The 18,494-nt window shown below is 43.6% G+C and overlaps 1 protein-coding gene across 15 annotated transcripts in view; it reads right to left on the bottom strand.

Moving 5' to 3' along the window:
• Positions 1 to 18,494, bottom strand: part of LOC308472215 (serine/threonine-protein kinase PAK 6-like) — a 50,445-nt gene that overhangs the window by 10,726 nt on the left and 21,225 nt on the right. For 6 of the 15 annotated variants that reach the window (XM_080996868.1, XM_080996871.1, XM_080996865.1 and 3 more), the window contains 2 exons: positions 15,313 to 15,521; positions 5,934 to 6,566 (listed from right to left, as the gene is read on the bottom strand). In XM_080996868.1, the coding sequence (XP_080852994.1) occupies positions 5,934 to 6,566; positions 15,313 to 15,516 (837 nt within the window). In that variant the 5' untranslated portion in view covers positions 15,517 to 15,521. Of the gene's footprint in view, positions 1 to 5,933; positions 6,567 to 15,312; positions 15,522 to 17,574; positions 17,728 to 17,900; positions 18,064 to 18,393; positions 18,492 to 18,494 lie in introns of those variants that run through there. The other 9 variants (XM_080996864.1, XM_080996872.1, XM_080996873.1 and 6 more) reach the window with 5 other exon arrangements.

Below are 18,494 nucleotides of genomic sequence, written 5' to 3'. Positions count from 1 at the left end.
AACAAAACATTTCACACTTCTAGTATCTGTATGACAACAAATCAATCAGTCATTAGCTCTCCCCCCCAAAAAGCAACCAACATTATCTGTCCTTCAAGGCAGCAACCAAACAAAAAAAAAAAGAACAACTCTAAGCATACTCTTAAAAATTAAGTGATAGACCTCTCTTTGCCTGAGATCTGCAAGAGCCAATGCTAGCCAGAGTATCTATCCCCACCCCCCATCCATAAAAAGTGAATAAATACTTTTGGCCACTTTGTAAACGGATCTAAGATTGATGGATGAAAAGTGCTCTGTTAAGAACCCAAGTGAAGATGCAGTGAGAGAGTCAAATAAAAGAAAATGTAATTACCCAAATTGGAACATTGGCCATAATACCAGCGTTCTCTTGGGAAAAATGCCCAGAGAGTTTCAATAAATGTAAGTGATCCTCGTGTCACTGGCACAGCGACTTGCAGTAGTACAACATTAATGCTTTTATTGCATTGGTTTTGGGTTATTTCAAAAGAAGTTAGATTTCTTTCCTGAAGAATACAAGAATCCCCCAGGACACTACTGAAGAGAACCAGCCTTACTTTATGAGAGAACACAACATAAGCCCAACCTAAGAGGAAAAGAGTTCTAGAAGATCAGCAGTTTGCTACAGCTTGGCTTGAAACACCTAAATTAATAGAGAGCCGCATGAGATGATCGTTGTTGCTATCATTTACATTTCTATCCCATCCCTCTTCTTCTACAAGTAGTTCAGGGTGGTGTAGATGGGGGATTACTTCGTTTTATAATCACAACCACCCTGTGAGGTAGGCCCAGCTGAGAAAATATGGGTTTCATGGCTTGGTGAGGGAAGAGATTTGAATCAGTTGAAACCTCTCAGGATATGGACAGGTAAAGTGGCAGCCAAGACACAGATGCATCGGAAAGCAGCCCTTTGGTTAGCTGGGCTGGAGAAAGCAGTGTCTGTGGGGGATTAAAGAAGTACACCCACTGTGGGCCCAGACTGAGTCGCAAGCTTCTTTTTCTAGGTTCAAATGCTGTCCTTACTAAGTAGCTGAAAGTCAGTGGCCTTAACCTTAAGGAGGTGTGGCTTTGACAAACTAATACATAATATAATAGAGAGGAGAGGAAGTTTTCCTGTTTTCCCAGCACCTATACTCCACCTTGACTGTACATAGTGAACTATCTAAGATAAGCTTTTATTTTTTAACCTATTGACCTCTGTGGGTACACACACACAGGGAAATGCACATTTATTTTGCTTAGTAACACATTGTGGGTTGGGGACACACACACACAGTTACAAGTAACTGCCTGTTGAAAATTACTTCCCCGTCTTCTACCTGCACCACCCTTCCATTCCAGCTGAGACACGTTCCTGGAGGAAAGGTGTTTTCAAACCTCCAGCTTTGTTTTACAGATGTGTTTTATGTAACCTAGAGCACCCAAAAAAAGAGGTGCCATTGCTCACAGAGGCCTTCCTTCCTAATGATTAGACCAAATATCCATTCTCCATGTCAAGCTTTCTAAAAACACACACGCACAAGTAGCCGTGTGCCTAGAAAAACAGAAATTTGTTCTTTTTGTTTATTTTAAATGTTTATAGGATGCACAAAGTTCTCTGAAGGCAGTGAGCAGCAGTATAAACATAAATACTCATTATCATATTACAGTGGTACCTCGGGTTACATACGCTTCAGGTTACATACGCTTCAGGTTACAGACTCCGCTAACCCAGAAATAGTACCTCAGGTTAAGAACTTTGCTTCAGGCTGAGAACAGAAATCTTGCTCCAGCGGCGCGGCAGCAGCAGGAGGCCCCATTAGCTGAAGTGGTGCTTCAGGTTAAGAACAGTTTCAGGTTAACAACGGACCTCCGGAACAAATTCATTTTCTTAACCCAAGGTACCACTGTATAAACTTTCTAATTTAAAAAATAAAATACAAAAAGTAAGCAGACATACTTTGAAATATAATCCAGGCAGTAGAAACACTTTGCTAGCATCATAGAATCACAGAATTGTATAGCTGGGTGGGTCCAATAAAAGTACATCAGTTAAAAGGTGCTCGAAAGAGAAAGGTTTTTTTAAGCATTTCTGAATGCCACGTTTGAAGGGGCCAACCATGCATCGCTTGGAAGGGAGTTCCACAGAATACAGCCCACCACTGAAATGACCTGTCCCTTCTGCTATCACTCTAACAAGTGTTGGTTCCACAATCTGGAGGGTCCTCAGGCAAGACACCTCTGTGGTTCCCCCTCCCTCAGTGACTTGACCTCCTTACTGTCTAGGGATGGAGGAGAAAATAGATTCAGTTCACACTGAAAGATGAATCCACCTAATTCTTACTTTCTGAAACAATATGCGAACTGAAATACCTTTCAAAATCTATGCTTCTCCAAATTTTGCAATGCAGTTCTCCAGGCATGTCATGTGAACAAAAATATACATACCAGGGGGCATATAAATCTACATATTAGTGAAAATAATATAATCCTATATAAAAATGAGTTATATTAGGTAAAACTGCTTTGCAGAAACATGCATATCAGGCAAAATTACATACAAATATGTCTATACAGTGGTACCTCAGGTTAAGTACTTAATTCATTCCGGAGGTCCGTACTTATCCTGAAACTGTTCTTAACCTGAAGCACCACTTTAGCTAATGGGGCCTCCTGCTGCCACCGCACCGCTGGAGCACGATTTCTGTTCTTATCCTGAAGCAAAGTTCTTAACCTGAAGCACTATTTCTGGGTTAGCAGAGTCTGTAACCTGAAGCGTATGTAACCTGAAGCGTATGTAACCCGAGGTACCACTGTACAGTCAAACCTCGGTTCTCAAACGGCTCCATTTTCTAAAGTTTCAGCTCCTGAACGCCGAAAACCCGGAAGTAAACACTCCAGTTTTTTAAACATTTTTCGGAATCTGAATGTCCAACACGGCTTCCACTTGAGTGCAAAAAGCTCTTGCAACCAATTGGAAGCCGCGCCTCGGTTGTCAAACGTTTTGGAAGTCAAACGGTCTTCTGGAATGGATTACATTCGACAACCGAGGTTTGACTATCAGCAAAAATTAACTGATGATTAATTTTCATAAGGACTTTAAAGTAACACACAAACTGCTATGGAAAGCTGAAAGTGCACAAATGAGAAACTGAGAGAAACTGAAACTGACAGAGTCACCAATTCCTACTTGTGTGATCCATACCATTTTGCTTTTTCCCCTTTCACTGAAAGGAAAGACACAGAATGAGAAACCAGCAGAGGCCTCAAGGTGCTCTGCAAACACCCTTTAGGGGAAAGAGTGGTGATGCTGCAATCTAGGTCAAGTTAACATGGGCCGCAGCCTGACTCGCTCACTACTTGCAATCTGCTCTCGCTGAGCAACCACAGTGTGTGTCATCCTCTTGCATTTATGAATATGTTCTGAGTCAGCCAGAACTCAACACACTTTCAGCTGAGCTTCCTCCTCTTGGCTGGCCCAGAACAAACGTGGTTAGTCAATAGCAGCAACCAGCTTCCAAAGAATTCACAGCATTAAAGGCTGAATTGGTTTTTAATCCTGGATGTCTGAAAGCACCATTCAGAATCAGACTGAGGAAGGGAAAGCCAGGAGTGCCATTTTTAAAATTACAGACATTTCACACACACCCCATATACACAAGTTCTACTCACGCACAACTGTGTATATGTGAAGTGCCGGAAAAAATGGAATAAATAGAATCATATCAGGAAGCGGTGCAAGACTGAAGAGTCCTTGTGGCTAGTGAGGAGACGCTCATGGAGTTTGAAAAAGACATCAGAGAGGGCAGAGGAAGCCCCAAAGAGGCTAGAGGTGAAGGGACTTTGTTTAGGCTGCTCAGCCTCCCCGACTAGCAGCTGATGTGCAACAACACAGGGAACTCTGTTTTGGATTTTGTTCTGGCATCCGTAAACTGAAAGTGATTACTGAAGAAATCCTGTAAATCATGAGCTATACTCAGGTTGATTTAATGGGGCGAAGAGATGGAACTAGAATTGTAACTAAGGCATTTAATTTCATAAAAGCCGTTTTGGTAAAAGTAAAAAAAGGCATTGGCACAGTGTTTGTGTGAGGTGGGAGACATCAGGAAGGCCAAGGATCTGTGTGGGGCCAAAGGAGAGGTTCATGCAGTCACAGGAATCCTGCCTCCAGCACAGGGGTTCTCAAGCTTTCTACCTTCAAGTGAGACCGTAGAAAATGACTGAGGCCCACCAGCCACAAAATGACAGTGCAGGGGCAAAAGCCCATCAGAAAGTGGCAGATGGAGACAGCATTTGGTATATCCACCTATCAATGACTAGCATAATTTTCCATGGATATCAACTCAATTTTGATAAATTCTTTACCACAGCATTTTCCTTGCTGCGAGGAGTTCCATAGCTCAACTTTCCTCAAGCTGCGACAGATGTTGGCTCTGGAGGTATTGTGACTCAGCCTCTTCAATTTAGACAGAATTTGCTGATCCAGTGTCTCTACATGGCAAAGGCTTTTTCTTTTATATTTTCCCCTTCCCACTCCTACTTGCCTCTCTAAGTATTTTTACCCATCTCTTGTAGTTTCTTATCCCATTCTCCTTTCACGCTCAACTTGTGCCTTACTTTCAGCACATGCACCCCAGCCTGTCAGGTTTTTTTTCATCCCTCCCTCCAGTCCTTCTACATTCACTTCTACCTCCTGGAACAACTTTCCTCTCTTGTTCCTTTCCTTTGTATTCCCAGCTTGTTAGCTAAATAAATAAATAAATATTATAATAAAAAATATGACTGGGTTGCTTGGGGCAGAGCAGGCCAGGAAGGAGGCAGACAATGACACAAGCCCACTGGTGGGTCCCAGCCCACTGCCTAAGAACCACTGATCTACCATTTTATTTTCTTAAACAAATGCAACCTTGAGAGCTTAAGTGAATGAATGGCCATTCGAGGGCAGGGCAGCTGCATTCACCATATTTCCAACAGGTATTTTCTCACTCAAAATTCAGCCCCAATTATGATTTTCTCCCCATGAGAAGAATAATAGGTAGTCTCAGATTCAGGAACATCTGGGTCTTTAGTACACAAAGATCAAATTTCATTGCACTTCCGTATCGTCATGAGGCCTAGAAACATACGTTTTGAAGAAAAGTAGAGGGTCCAAGGACTAGTTACGTAGTGTTCCAGAGTAATGGATTGTCCAAGACCTGATACTATTCTGCAGCAGGGTCCCTGTCTCCAGAGTCCTACAGCCACCCAATGAGCATGAAAGGGGAGCTTTGTAGTCACTTCATGCTCCAAAGCTAAGCATGTAGGAACACTGAAAGCATACAGTGCTCCAGCTTCAAAAGAATGGTGTGCAAGTTCTGCTCCATACAACAGAACTTCACAGAAAACACAGAAAGTCCCTCCCAAAGAGGATGTTGGAGCTCCAAATCATTTGCCCACGTATGTGCACAGAAAATAGTAGATCTGGCTAAGAGGCAAAACATGGAGATCTGCACTGATTGGGGCAATGCATCCTTAATTATGGCTATGATATAATTATAAGATTATTGTTTAATCCAAGAAAGCTGTATGATCTTAGAACGGCGCATGGGTGTGACCACCATGAATTCGCCACTACACTACTGCCAAGGACAATGACATTGACAAGCAGATTATGATGATTGCAGACATAGATTTGCTTGTTTGTCTTGGCTCCCTTGACAGCTGTACTGTGGGCAACAGGAGGAAATACAGTTTGCCAAAGAATATACCAGCATATATTGCGCATGCTCTGTGGATTGTGTCATTGGTGTAACATCAGTGCAAATTTAGGCCAATAGCTGCTCCATAATGCAAGCATAAGCCCTGGCCTGACATTAACTTTAAACTATTAGAAGCCATATTGACCTTCAGAACTGTACTTGAAAGGCACCAACCTCTCTGGCACAAAATAAACATACCTTTATCTGTGTTTGGCTGTTTCCGATCTTGTTTGAGGCACTGGACGAGGGGAACACGCTTCTCAAGAGCCTCCTCTTCAAGCTGTTGTCTCTCGATTTGGAGTCAGGACTGCCTTCCCCGGGTGGCCTCGAATTAGCTTGGCTCCCCTGGCTAGGCTGAGCGTAGTGCTCTTCGGAGCTCCATGCCCTTCCAGCATCTTCACTGTTTGCCTCAGGAACCGGGATGTATTGCTGGCGCTGAAAACCTGAGGAGAGTGGGATAAAGCGGCTGTTTGCGCCCTGGAATTCTGAAGGGCCAAGAGACTGCGCTTTCATTACGAGGCCATTGGAGTGAGCCTGTCCGTCCAATGCAGGTTTATAATCTGGCCATAAAGTCTGCCGTCTCGAGGACTTGCTCCCACCATTGCAGTTGAGGTAGTTTCCATATTTGTCTGCCCAGTCTGGTTCCGCACACTGTAGGTACATATCAGTGGGTCCATCTTCTCCCAGAAGCCCCAGCGACTGGGCTCTTCTCCTGCTCGTGGGACTTTTCCCCCTCAGGGTATTTGAACTGATGAGGGAAAGCTTCTGGATGTCATTGAGTATCCCAGAGATATATCCTTCCACTTCAAATGTACTGGCTCTCACAACCGTCTACCACAAAACAAACAAAAGCTATGTTAACGTTCTGTGGTCACCTGTTCAGGCATTCTCAGAAGATTCATTCAGAAGATTCTCAGGCATTTTGACACTATTGAGTGTGTAACTTGAACCTACCTCTCACGGGAATTAGAGATTTATGGGGTGAAGCACATTCTGCTTTACATGCATACATATGGTACATATGCTGTGAAGTGCCTTGAGATCTACAGATGAAGGGTGGTATACAAATTTAATAAAGATTACATACAAAATTTTATTTGTATGCCACTTTTCCACAGTTCAAACCATGCTCAAGGCATTTTACAACATAGAAATATACATAACTACAACATGACAAAAGTAGTCATAAACAATAAATAAAACATTTAAAATACACAAGCAAACTGAACAATTGCCACATAAATCAGAAGATCTAAAATAAAGATATAAAAATTCGAGAGCAACAACTCCCCCCCACAACAAAAACCCCAAACAACACCCCAGCCCACATCTCTGTTCAGCACCCTAGTTTTTGTAGCTGGAGTCCGTCAGGGCCCTGCCCTCCCACGCAGGTGGAAAGCACCTGCAAGACTGGGAGCAGGTCTTCCAGGACTCACAGTCGAGATGGTCATCTACTGTGTGATGCTGAACTTGAATTGGAAAAAGGCTTGGCGCTACCTACAAAAATACGTAACGTGGCAAGGTGCTGAGAAATATACCTCATGCAAAGCCTCAGATAGACAGTACATTTGTGCCTCCTGCTATTTGTTGTTAATTGCTATTTGTTTAAAAACTGGAGCCATGTTCAGTCATTGACAAACACACAACAATAGTTGCATTAATGGAAGGGGGGAGGAGATGCACCCATTCAGCTCCTACCATTGCACCCTGCAGCAGCTCCAACCAAAGTCTTGCTCATGCATTAAAGACATATCTCTAGCAGTGCAGGTCTCCTTTGAGCCATGGAGAGCCTTTAGGAGATGTTGGAATAGACAATATGAGAAGGGAAGAGTCTGGAGTTAAGCCACAGTAAATGTGTTGGTTTCTGCTTTCCTTCACTGTGCAGCGAAAGGGCTTGTCACGAGACAGGTGTTTACATTCCACAGTCTGTACTGTTGGAGTTTCTCACGGGAAAGGGAGACTGGATGTGACGTACACTGGTTTCCTGTTTTTCACTGTGTGATTCTCTCCGAGCTGTCAGGGAGAGAGGATGCATTTCTGCTCCGGCAGAGGCAAGATGTCTTTCTGTAATATACCAGCTTTGAACTGTAAATAAAGCAATATAGAGTATGCAGCACGTACTCCTCATCCTTCCGCTGGGCACGAGACTCTGCTTTAAATCAACACGTGGTTATGGGCCCAGAAGTCGAATCGGAGTGCCGGCAAAGGATCGGAATGCAGAGGGACAGATCGGAACGGAATCTGCTCTGCGCGTAAAAGTGATTGATGAGGTATGTGCTACTGCTCCGGGCAGCCTGCCAGCTTCTAGTTAATGGCTTTATGGCTTTATGGCTGGACTTTGAACTTTCAAAGCCGTTTTGCCGGGAATAGGCAAAAGGCTCCCAGGCACAAGTCACTATGCTGGGGAAATCGAAAGTAACTTTTAAGTGCGCTTTTGGAATAAAGCAGCTGCAGCAGTGACGCAGCAAGATTTAAAGCAGCATATATGACGCTGAAGGCTAATGCCAGAGTCATGATGGCCCTTCAGGATGCTTGTGGGATTCCTAAGCTCAACAAGAAAAATTACGCGGACTGGGTTCTGTATGCAGAGGCAATTCTGCGGAAAGAGGGTTTGTTTGAGGTGATTACAGAAACCCCCCCAGTTCCAGTTACAGATGCATGGGAAGCTAAGGATTCCAAAGCAAGGGGAACTCTTACATTGATAGTATCCCCAGAAGAGCTCTGTCTATTGCGTGATAAGACCTCAGCCAGAGAAATTTGGGACGCTTTGAGAGAAGCTCACTTAAGGACAGAAGCTGGGTCCACTATGTTTTACTTTAACAAGCTGCATAATATGGCTCTTGCTGAAGGTGGAGATGTGCGTTTACATCTGATGGAGATGCAAAATCTGAGACATGAGCTGCAACAGAGAGGACTCAACTTTCCAGAGGCTGTGTATTCTTTCATGATACTACAATCTTTGGGTTCAGGTTGGGAGTCTGTTGCAACCCAGATTGCTGTGCAACCAACTGCTCAGCTGACAGTGGACTTTGTTACTGCCGTGATATTAAATGAAGCAGATCGCCGGGGTGCTAGCTGCATGGGCAAGGGGGAGTCTTCACAGACGTCATCCCATAGTGCAGTGGAACCACCAGATGGCGCCAAAGCTTTGAAGGCAGTGAAATGCTACTCGTGTGGACGTCTAGGCCATATGAAGAGGGAATGCAGATATCCCAGGGCCAAGACAGAGCAGCGCAGCGATAGCTCATCGCGCAGAAAAGGCCGAGGCAAAGGCAAAGGTCCGGTGTCTAGGACAACGCAGCACAAGGCTATGGTTTCACGCTTCACTCCAAAGGTTGCAGAGGTCCAGAAGACGTCTAGATCTTTCTTCGTTGTTGATTCAGCGGCGACCCACCACATGTGCAATGATAAGAGACTGTTTGTGTCTTTTACACCGCAGGAAGGTGCGATTCACCAGGCGGATGACCACACTATTCCCAGTAAAGGCTACGGAACTGTTGTTCTTCACAGTTTGGACTTATCGATACAAAATGTGCTTTACGTGCCAGACGCCAAACATAATCTGCTCAGCGTTGGACAGCTGAATGAGCGGAACATTGACGTTTCCTTCAAGAACAGGAAGTGCATCATCACAAAGAAAAATGATTATGTATTGCATGCTGAATATGTTGATCGTTTGTTTGTTTTGTATTATGATGATGTTGAAAAGGATGACACTTGTTGCATTGCAGGTTCTAACAAAAGTTTGCATGCAGAATGTATTCACGATTTTCATAGAAAATTTGGTCATTTGCATTTTGAGGCAGTATCTAAAATGCCTGCCTTGGTTGAAGGTATGACTATTAAACCCTGCAGGTACCACATGAAGTGCAAAGCATGCGCAGCAAACAAGGTGAAAATGGCTGCGAAAGGTAAGGTGTCTAGTAGGCAAGCTACGGAACCATACCAGGTTGTTCATGCTGATTTAGTTGGACCACTAGCGCCCTCTTTGGGTGGAAATAGATACTTCATGGTTCTCATTGATGCATTTTCTAGATATATTTTTGTGTACAATCTCAAGCAGAAATCAGAGGCTTTTCCTAGGTTCAAGGAATTCTGTGCTTGGTTGGTAAATGTGCATGGTAAGAAGATAAAGACTCTTTTCAGTGATCGCGGGGGAGAATTCACTTCTCAGCAGTTTGAAGCTTTTCTGACTGAGAAAGGAATTCAACACGATTTGTCTAGTCCTCGCTCGCCATGGCAGAATGGACTTGCGGAACGGGCAAATCAGACATTGCTTCAAGGGTTAAAAACCTTGCTGCATGATGCCAATCTTCCAGAGAGTTATTGGGCCGAATCTCTCTCGTGTTTTGTTTACAGTTACAATCGCAGGTTATCTTCAGCGATTGGTTGTACCCCCTATGAGAAGATGTTTGGCAAGAAGCCATACATCAAACACATGAAGATTTTTGGTTCTGACATGTGGGTTCGCTCACCACAAAACTCCAAGTTAGACAAGCGTGGATTGCATGGTATCTTTCTAGGTTATCAGAAAGGGTCTTACAGAATAATGATGACTGACTCTAAGACAATTAAGCTCACGAGAAGTGTTGAGTACAATGCAAAGTGGGGGGAGAATGTGGGAATTTTCCAATGTTATCCTGATGACGGTGATGAGACTGAGGATAGTCAAAAGCAACCACAACAACCCACTGATGAAGGTTCTGAGTCTGAATCTGAAACTGAATCGGGTGATTCAGAGGATTTCAAGAGTGCGAAAGCCTCTGTGCGACCCTCTGAAAGCTCTGATCAAGAATTGGAGGAACCATTGTTCACAGTAGGTCGTTTTTCTCCTAAGAAGGAAGAGGAGAGTGTTGAAGACTTAAGGCTAATTCGTAGGTCACAGAGAGCCACAAAAGGCAGACCTCCAAAGAGATTTGCTGATGAGTTTGCTACGATAGCAGTAACAGCTGTTAAAAGCTCCAAGAAGGTATTTGAACCTTCAAGTTTCCAAGAAATCCAGGGTTTGGATTCAAAGGAAGCTGAGCCATGGTTAAATGCCATGAAGGCTGAGCTTGATTCCTTAGAAAGGAGCAAAACATGGGAGCTAGTTCCAGTAGTTCCAGGAATGAAACTGCTTGGAAGCAAATGGGTCTTCAAAGCGAAGACAGATCAAAATGGCAAGATAGTCAGACACAAAGCCAGATTGGTAGCCAGAGGTTTTGCACAGGTACCAGGTGAAGACTATCACGAGACCTATTCACCCACAGTGAGATATGAAAGCATTAGGCTTATGCTCAAGCTAGCTGCAGAGGAAAATCTACACATTAGTCACCATGATATTAATACAGCTTTTCTGTACGGATCTCTAGAAGAATCACTTTATATGCTTCCACCTGATGGCGTACAGGTAAAACAGGGATTTGTTTGTGCTCTGAAGAAATCCCTTTATGGTCTCAAACAAAGTGCACGGTGTTGGCACACAAAACTCACTGAAGTATTGTTTTCTCTAGGTTTTCAGCAAGGAAAAGCTGATCCATGTGTATTTGTCAAAGAGGAGGGGCAAAAGAAACTGTACTGTTTGTTTTATGTTGATGATTTATTATTCTTTTGGAAAGATGTCGCAATGTACAATAACGCCCTAGCTCAACTGAAAGAGCACTTTGACATGAAAGATCTTGGTGAGGTAAACAACTACCTATCTCTGGAAATAGAGAGAGATCAAGATGGTAACATTCTAGTACACCAGTCACGGAAAATTGCTGATGTGTTAAGCAAACTAAATCTGATGGATGCTAACCCTATAGACACACCGATGACAACAGGTTATCAGGTAGATGACACTGAAGAAGCATTTTCTGACACTACACTGTACAGAAGTGTGCTAGGCAAGCTAAACTTCATTGCCAGATGTTCAAGACCAGACATTGCTGTTAGCTGTAATTTGCTAAGCAGACAAGTCAACAATCCTAGTGTCAAGGATTGGAAAGCTCTGAAACGCATAGCGCGGTATTTGAAAGGCACTATGCATTACAGACTGAGATTTAACAATCAGAAGTCTGGTGGTCTTGAGATATTTGCAGATGCAAGTTTTGGAAGTGACACTACAGACAAGAAAAGTACGTCTGGAGTTTGCTACATGTACAATCAGGGTCTGTTTGATTGGTCATGCAAGAAGCAAACAACAGTTAGCTTAAGTACTTGTGAAGCCGAACTGAATGCACTATCGTATTCACTTAAGGATTGTGAATGGTTAGTACAATTGTGCAAAGATATGAAAATTCCTGTCAAATGTCCAATCCAGGTTTACCAGGACAACAAAGCATGTTTGGCTTTGCTGAAGTCTGAAGGTTGTAAGCAAAGCACGAAGCACTTGCAATTAAAGTTGCAGCATGCTAGGGAATGTATTCAGAAGGGACTCGTAACGGTGTCCTATATGCCAGGTAATGAAATTCCTGCTGATGTATTGTCCAAGATTGTATCAAAGGATCAACACTGTACCTATGTGCAGAAGTTGGGTTTGTACTGATATTGTACGAACACGCTGCCCAGTGATGTTCACAGAAAGGGGGAGGATGTTGGTTTCTGCTTTCCTTCACTGTGCAGCGAAAGGGCTTGTCACGAGACAGGTGTTTACATTCCACAGTCTGTACTGTTGGAGTTTCTCACGGGAAAGGGAGACTGGATGTGACGTACACTGGTTTCCTGTTTTTCACTGTGTGATTCTCTCCGAGCTGTCAGGGAGAGAGGATGCATTTCTGCTCCGGCAGAGGCAAGATGTCTTTCTGTAATATACCAGCTTTGAACTGTAAATAAAGCAATATAGAGTATGCAGCACGTACTCCTCATCCTTCCGCTGGGCACGAGACTCTGCTTTAAATCAACAAAATGCACACATGATGAACCAGCTATTTGGATACAATCCACAGTCTTGTTCTAGCTGCCTGCTACCCCTTACTGAGTGATGCATCAAAATGCTGTGGGGGAAATCATCTGCAATACTAAATCTATAATAATGATAGCTTTATGTTCTCACCGACCAACTCGCCCACAGTAAGAAACTGGCTCCACTCTGAGACAAATCATATTGTGACCATGTGCAAATAATGTTGATTCTGGAACGTAATACAGTGGTACCTCGGGTTAAGTACTTAGTTCGTTCCGGAGGTCCATTCTTAACCTGAAACTGTTCTTAACCTGAAGCACCACTTTAGCTAATGGGGCCTCCCGCTGCCGCCGCGCTGCTGGAACACTATTTCTGTTCTCATCCTGAAGCAAAGTTCTTAACCTGAGGTAATATTTCTGGGTTAGCGGAGTCAGTAACCTGAAGCGTATGTAACCTGAAGCATATGTAACCTGAGGTACCACTGTATAGCACACACGTCTCTCCATCCCAGACGCCTGCCCCTCCCACACCTTATCTACCTTGCAGCTTAGCCAACTCATTTACTTAGGAAGTAAGAAGCTTAAGAATCTATTAACTAACACCATCTATTTCACCACAGGGAGGCCCGATACAATACCCATGCCTTCTCCTGGCACCATTCCCAATCCGTATGGGGGGGAAACTTCCCCTGGAGTGAGAAGAGAATTTCTTCCCTTTGCTAACATCTCTGCAGTGCCTTCATAAAACACAAGCTGAATTAACTGCAGCAGTCAAAACAGTAGCTTCTTCTGACTACTGACTCCCTTACTCATGTAAGGATGCAGTTCACTGTAATAGATATAAATATGGTAGAGGACTCCAAGAGAGCATTCATATATGCGTATGTGCTACTCCATAATCGGTCAGGAAGGCCTGATCCATCCATCTGGGTTTAAGTCAATCCTATGACCCAACCATAACTACCTCTTTCCTCTCTCTCTACCTATTCTGGCTGGTGGTAGCGATTCTAAAATAGGCAGAGAAAAGCTTGAACAAATATGCTGCCCTATCAGGAACATGGGGATCTGTACTAGGACTAGGATGTTCCTTCTCTCCACTTCTGCCATGGAAATGCATCCATCTACTTGTGCAGGCACGCATATGTGCTCTTTTTGTCAACAGTCTGACTTGCTCTGTCAGCCACCCAGCTGGCTCAGGAGACGGGCCCTGGCAGATGGGTTGGGCTTCTTGCTCTGTATGTGGTGATAATTTAATAGAATAGTTGCGGGGGTGGGTGGGGAGGAAATGGCAGAAACAAACACTCAGGTCAAGGAGCCCACTCAAGAGGGACTGCTTGGCCTCTTCAGTCTCTCTCAAACAATAATCTCCCATACTCATAATTTCTGGGTTACTGCAACAGAACGGGCTTCGAGACAGTTTGCTTCACACATACTTTCCCAAGATGGAATGAGATTGTATCTAGGCAGTTAAAGAAAAATAAAGGACAACATCAATTCCAAAGTGAGATGAAGAGTGCCCAGACGGGAAAGAGAAAAGGGATCCTATACCATTGAAAGTTGTTGCTAATGTATTAATCACACAAAAAAACCTGTTTTAAAAAACCAGCATCTAAAACCATATAAAATAGACACCCATGGCAAACATCCAGCTGCGAAAGCCTGTTGGAGCAAAGATGTCTTCAATTGTTTCCGGAAAGTGTGGATAGTGGGTGCCTGTTCTATCTCAACAGGAGGAGTGTTCCACAGAAAAGGGGCAGTCGCTAAATAGGCCATTGAGTCCAGCTTCCCGTTCTCACAGTAGCTGAACAGTTGCCTGTGGGAAACCAGCAAGCAGGATCTGACCAGCAAGAGCCGTCTCCCCTACTGTAGTGTCCAGCAACTGGCATTCAAAAGCATTGCTGCCTCCAACTGTGAAGGTTGAATGGAGAAACCTGGTCTGAACAGAGACATCGGATTCTTATCTCATTATACATGACTAAGCCATTTCTCACCTTCTCACCCCTTGCCTTTTCCTGTAAGACCTATTACAGTCGTTAAGAGTCGTCAACAGGCTCATCTCAGCTATCTGCCAATCTCCGATTCCCACCACCCTTCTAAGTAATACCCCTCCCCACCTTCTCAATATATAGAAGGATCTGGTAACTTCTGTTTCAGTGTATCTGAAGAAGTGTGCATGCACACGAAAGCTTATACCAAGAACTAACTTAGTTGGTCTTTAAGGTGCTACAGGAAGGAATTTTTTTATTCCAACTGTGAAGGCAGAGCAAAGCCGTCATGGCTAGGAGTCACTGGTAGCCCTCTCCTCCATGAATATGTCTAATTCTTTTAAAAAGCCATCCAAGTTGGTGGCCATCACCTCCTCTTGTGGGAGCCGGTTCCATAGTTCAACTATGCATTGCATGAAAAATTACTTTCTTTTATCTGTCCTGAATTTTCTAACACTCAGCTTCATTAGGTGTCCACGAGTTGAGTATAAGAGAAAAAGGAAGAACTTCTCTAGCCACTTACTCCATGCCATGCATAATTTTATAAACTTCTATCATGTCACCTCTTACTTGCCTTATCTCTGAACTACAAAATCCCACACCTTGCAACCATTCTTTATAAGGGAGTTGCTGCATCCCCTCCATATCTGACAAGCTGAAATGTACAGGAGGGACTATTTAATTCAGATTCCAGATGATTGGGGAGAGTTCCGATATTTCATCCTCACCTTCATAGGCTGAAGCTGCACCCGGGTGATTCTTGAAGGGTCTACGACGGGTTTGGGCCGCCTCAGAGTGTCCAAGATATTCTGCCATTGCAGAGGCAGGCCAATAAATTTCCCCTCCTTTGGATCAAACGAGGTGTGCACACGGTGCTCAAAGTTCTGTGGAGCAGAGATCTCGGGGCGTTTCTTCTTTTTCTTGCGGAACATCGTGCCTGGATGAGAAAGATAAAATAAGCTGATTTATTTATTTTTGGACCACAATACAAGAAGCTAGTCGCACGTTCCAACTGTAAGGCTCAGCTGGAGACCCACATTCCCCATGCAGAGCTTTCTCTCTTTTCAGATTTCAGTTGCCTGCACAGCTCTTCAACTTCACAAGGAGCTCTCCTGAGCCTGCTCACTACCACAGTTGGGATATTTTTGCTCTGAATTTGGGTCAGAGGCAGAGCATGAATTCAGTAGGAATAATGTCTACTGTAGCAGCCACAGACTTTTCTGGCAATATTTGCATTATGCATCACACTTCAGTGTCACGCTTACTAACGTGATCGCATTCCATATTGTTCATCACAGTCGTCACAGCTAATACCATAGCTCCAAGCAAAAATATGTACCACATATTCTGAATGTATTCTTTGCCATCCTGCCCTATTTTCTGGGGTCAGCACAGTCCGTAATAGCTGGATGATTATAATACTGCACTACTGTGACATGCTGACTTCAGAGGGAAGTTCATTTTGTCTGCAAACTACATCACGGTGCCCACAAAAGAGCCTAGATTTAGTTAATGAACAGGTTTTAAAATGGACAAGATTCAAATGTTGCTCATGAAATATGTAGAGCAGCCATTCCTTCTCTGAAGACAGTTGGGAACCCAAAACACGAGCATCTAAATGGTAAAAACAAAGGGGTTGATGATTAAAGGTAACCTGATTTTCACATAACACTTATTATTATTATTATTATTATTATTATTATTATTATTATTTATACCCCGCCCTCCCCGGCCAAAACCGGGCTCAGAGCGGCTAACATCAAATGTATAACACATTAACATAAAATCAGGCAATCAATTAAAATACATCCTATAATCAGATCAGGATCAGAAAAAACCCAATCAGATGGCAACCTGCAGATTAGGGCTGGGAACCTTAAATGCTCACCAGGCCCAACTGTTTGTGCTGAACTTATATGCACCTGTGAGAAAAACTGGGAGGCCACTTTCATTCAAGTTCTTATGAAAGGGGAGAGGGAGTCAGACTGAACTCTGGCCAAAGACCTGGTGGAACAGCTCCATCTTGCACTAAACCATGGTTTAGTGTGAACACACAGGTTCCTGCAGAGGAGATCACAGCAGCTGAGTTCCTCCCCCACATTTGCAGCTGCCATGCTGCCCAAGGTAATCCATGGTTTGGCTTAGTGTGACATCCAAACCTGGCTTTCTGGCTTTCTCTTGCTCCAGCTGCAGTGGCAGACCACTGGGTCTAAAATTTCAGCAGCACCCTGTGTGACACCAACATTCAGATACACACACCTGCCTCCCATGCTCCATTCTCCCCGTGCAACCGAACCAACCATGCTACCCTAAATCTGCTTCTGCCAGCTGTAACCAAAGTAGTCCACAAGCTGTACCACGGTGGTTTACAGGGGGAGAAGCACAGGAGCCACAATCTCTCTAGAAATCCACACATTTACACTTAGCCAAACCATATAACCACTCCGTCACATGCAAACCAAGCCTATACCACATTACCTTAAAAGGAAAACTGCTGAACTAGCAAACAGTGTGTGAGATTAGCTGGCCACTCTGATCAGCAAACTGGTTGATAAATTCTAGCTCATCTATGTACCTGTCCAATGTATATCACACCTACACAATGACACACACCTGCACAGGTTTGCATTCATCTAGATTTCAGAGTGTCCAGACACAGTGCTGGCACTACTGGGTTATCCTACTTTACATGGTCCCCCTGTAAAGCAGTAAAGCAGTACATTGTGGTACCATACTGCACACATACTGTACACATAGATATACACACAAGAACATATGCCCTGTTCTTCTGTTGAAAAACGGCTCCCAGAGTAGTTAACTGCCCTGAGACCTCCGGGTATAAGGTGGTATATAAGTCAATAAAATTAAATAACAACAACAACAATTTACAAAGATCAGTAATAAGACAGTCCCTGTCCTCAGGTTTGCAATCTAAAAGATACAACATAAAAGGAAGATGGAGGGAGGAGGATATAAGCAAACATAGGTACCAATTCTTAGTTATTAATTCTTCTAATGACCAGTTGGAATGGTCAAGCAGAGGGCAGTTCATAACACTTTTGGCTTCTTCCTTTTTGCTATAGGTCACTCATGCTTCCACTTCTCCAAAGTTCCCCAGAGATTCCTGTCTATTCTTTAGCTCTCTGCAAAATACAAACAAAAATGGTGTGATGTCCCAGGGGTTCCCTAAAAGACCCTGGCTCCTACCTGTCCACCAAGTCTAGACTTCTCCTTAAGTCCCCCCCCCCCCCACAAATACACAGCTGCCTCCACCTATTGAGTTAAGCTCTACTTTTATTCATGATTACATTCATACCTCACTTTTTCTCCCAGGAGCTCAAAGTGACATAAATACTTCTCTTTCTCTCTATTTTATCCGCACAATCACCCTCTGAGGCAGGTTAGGCCGAGAGATAGTGACAGACCCAAAGTTATCCTATAGGCTTCATGCATGAGTCAGGATTTTAACTCTGGTCTCCCGGGTCTAGTACTCTAACTGCTACACCGCAACAAAATAAAAAAATTCCTTCCAGTAGCACCTTAGAGACCAACTAAGTTGGTATGAGCTTTTGTGTGGATGCACACTTCTTCAGATACACCACAGGAAGATTATTCTTTTATACAATTCACTATCTAAGCCAAAGCCATACCCTATATTCCCCCAAACCAAAAGACATTCAGAAATGTAAAGCGATTAACCATATTTATTTATAGAAAATAACACCCAGAAGAACAAGTACAAAACAAGGAACAATGGTTCTGTTTAGCCTAACACACTGACTCCCCCCTGGAACAGCTATTCTGTATACCAGCCTTTAAAGCAGTCCTCTCTCTCTTTTCCTGTTCCCACTCAACAGCTCCTCTCTCTCTCTCTGCCCAACTGTCTCCTAACTGCCCTTCTCGAGAGATG

Source organism: Podarcis pityusensis (assembly GCF_964106645.2).
Source record: "Podarcis pityusensis genome assembly, chromosome: 1".
NCBI classification, from domain to species: Eukaryota; Metazoa; Chordata; class Lepidosauria; order Squamata; family Lacertidae; genus Podarcis; species Podarcis pityusensis.
Note: the sequence above shows the minus strand (reverse complement) of the source record. Positions and strands in the feature narration are given on the sequence as shown.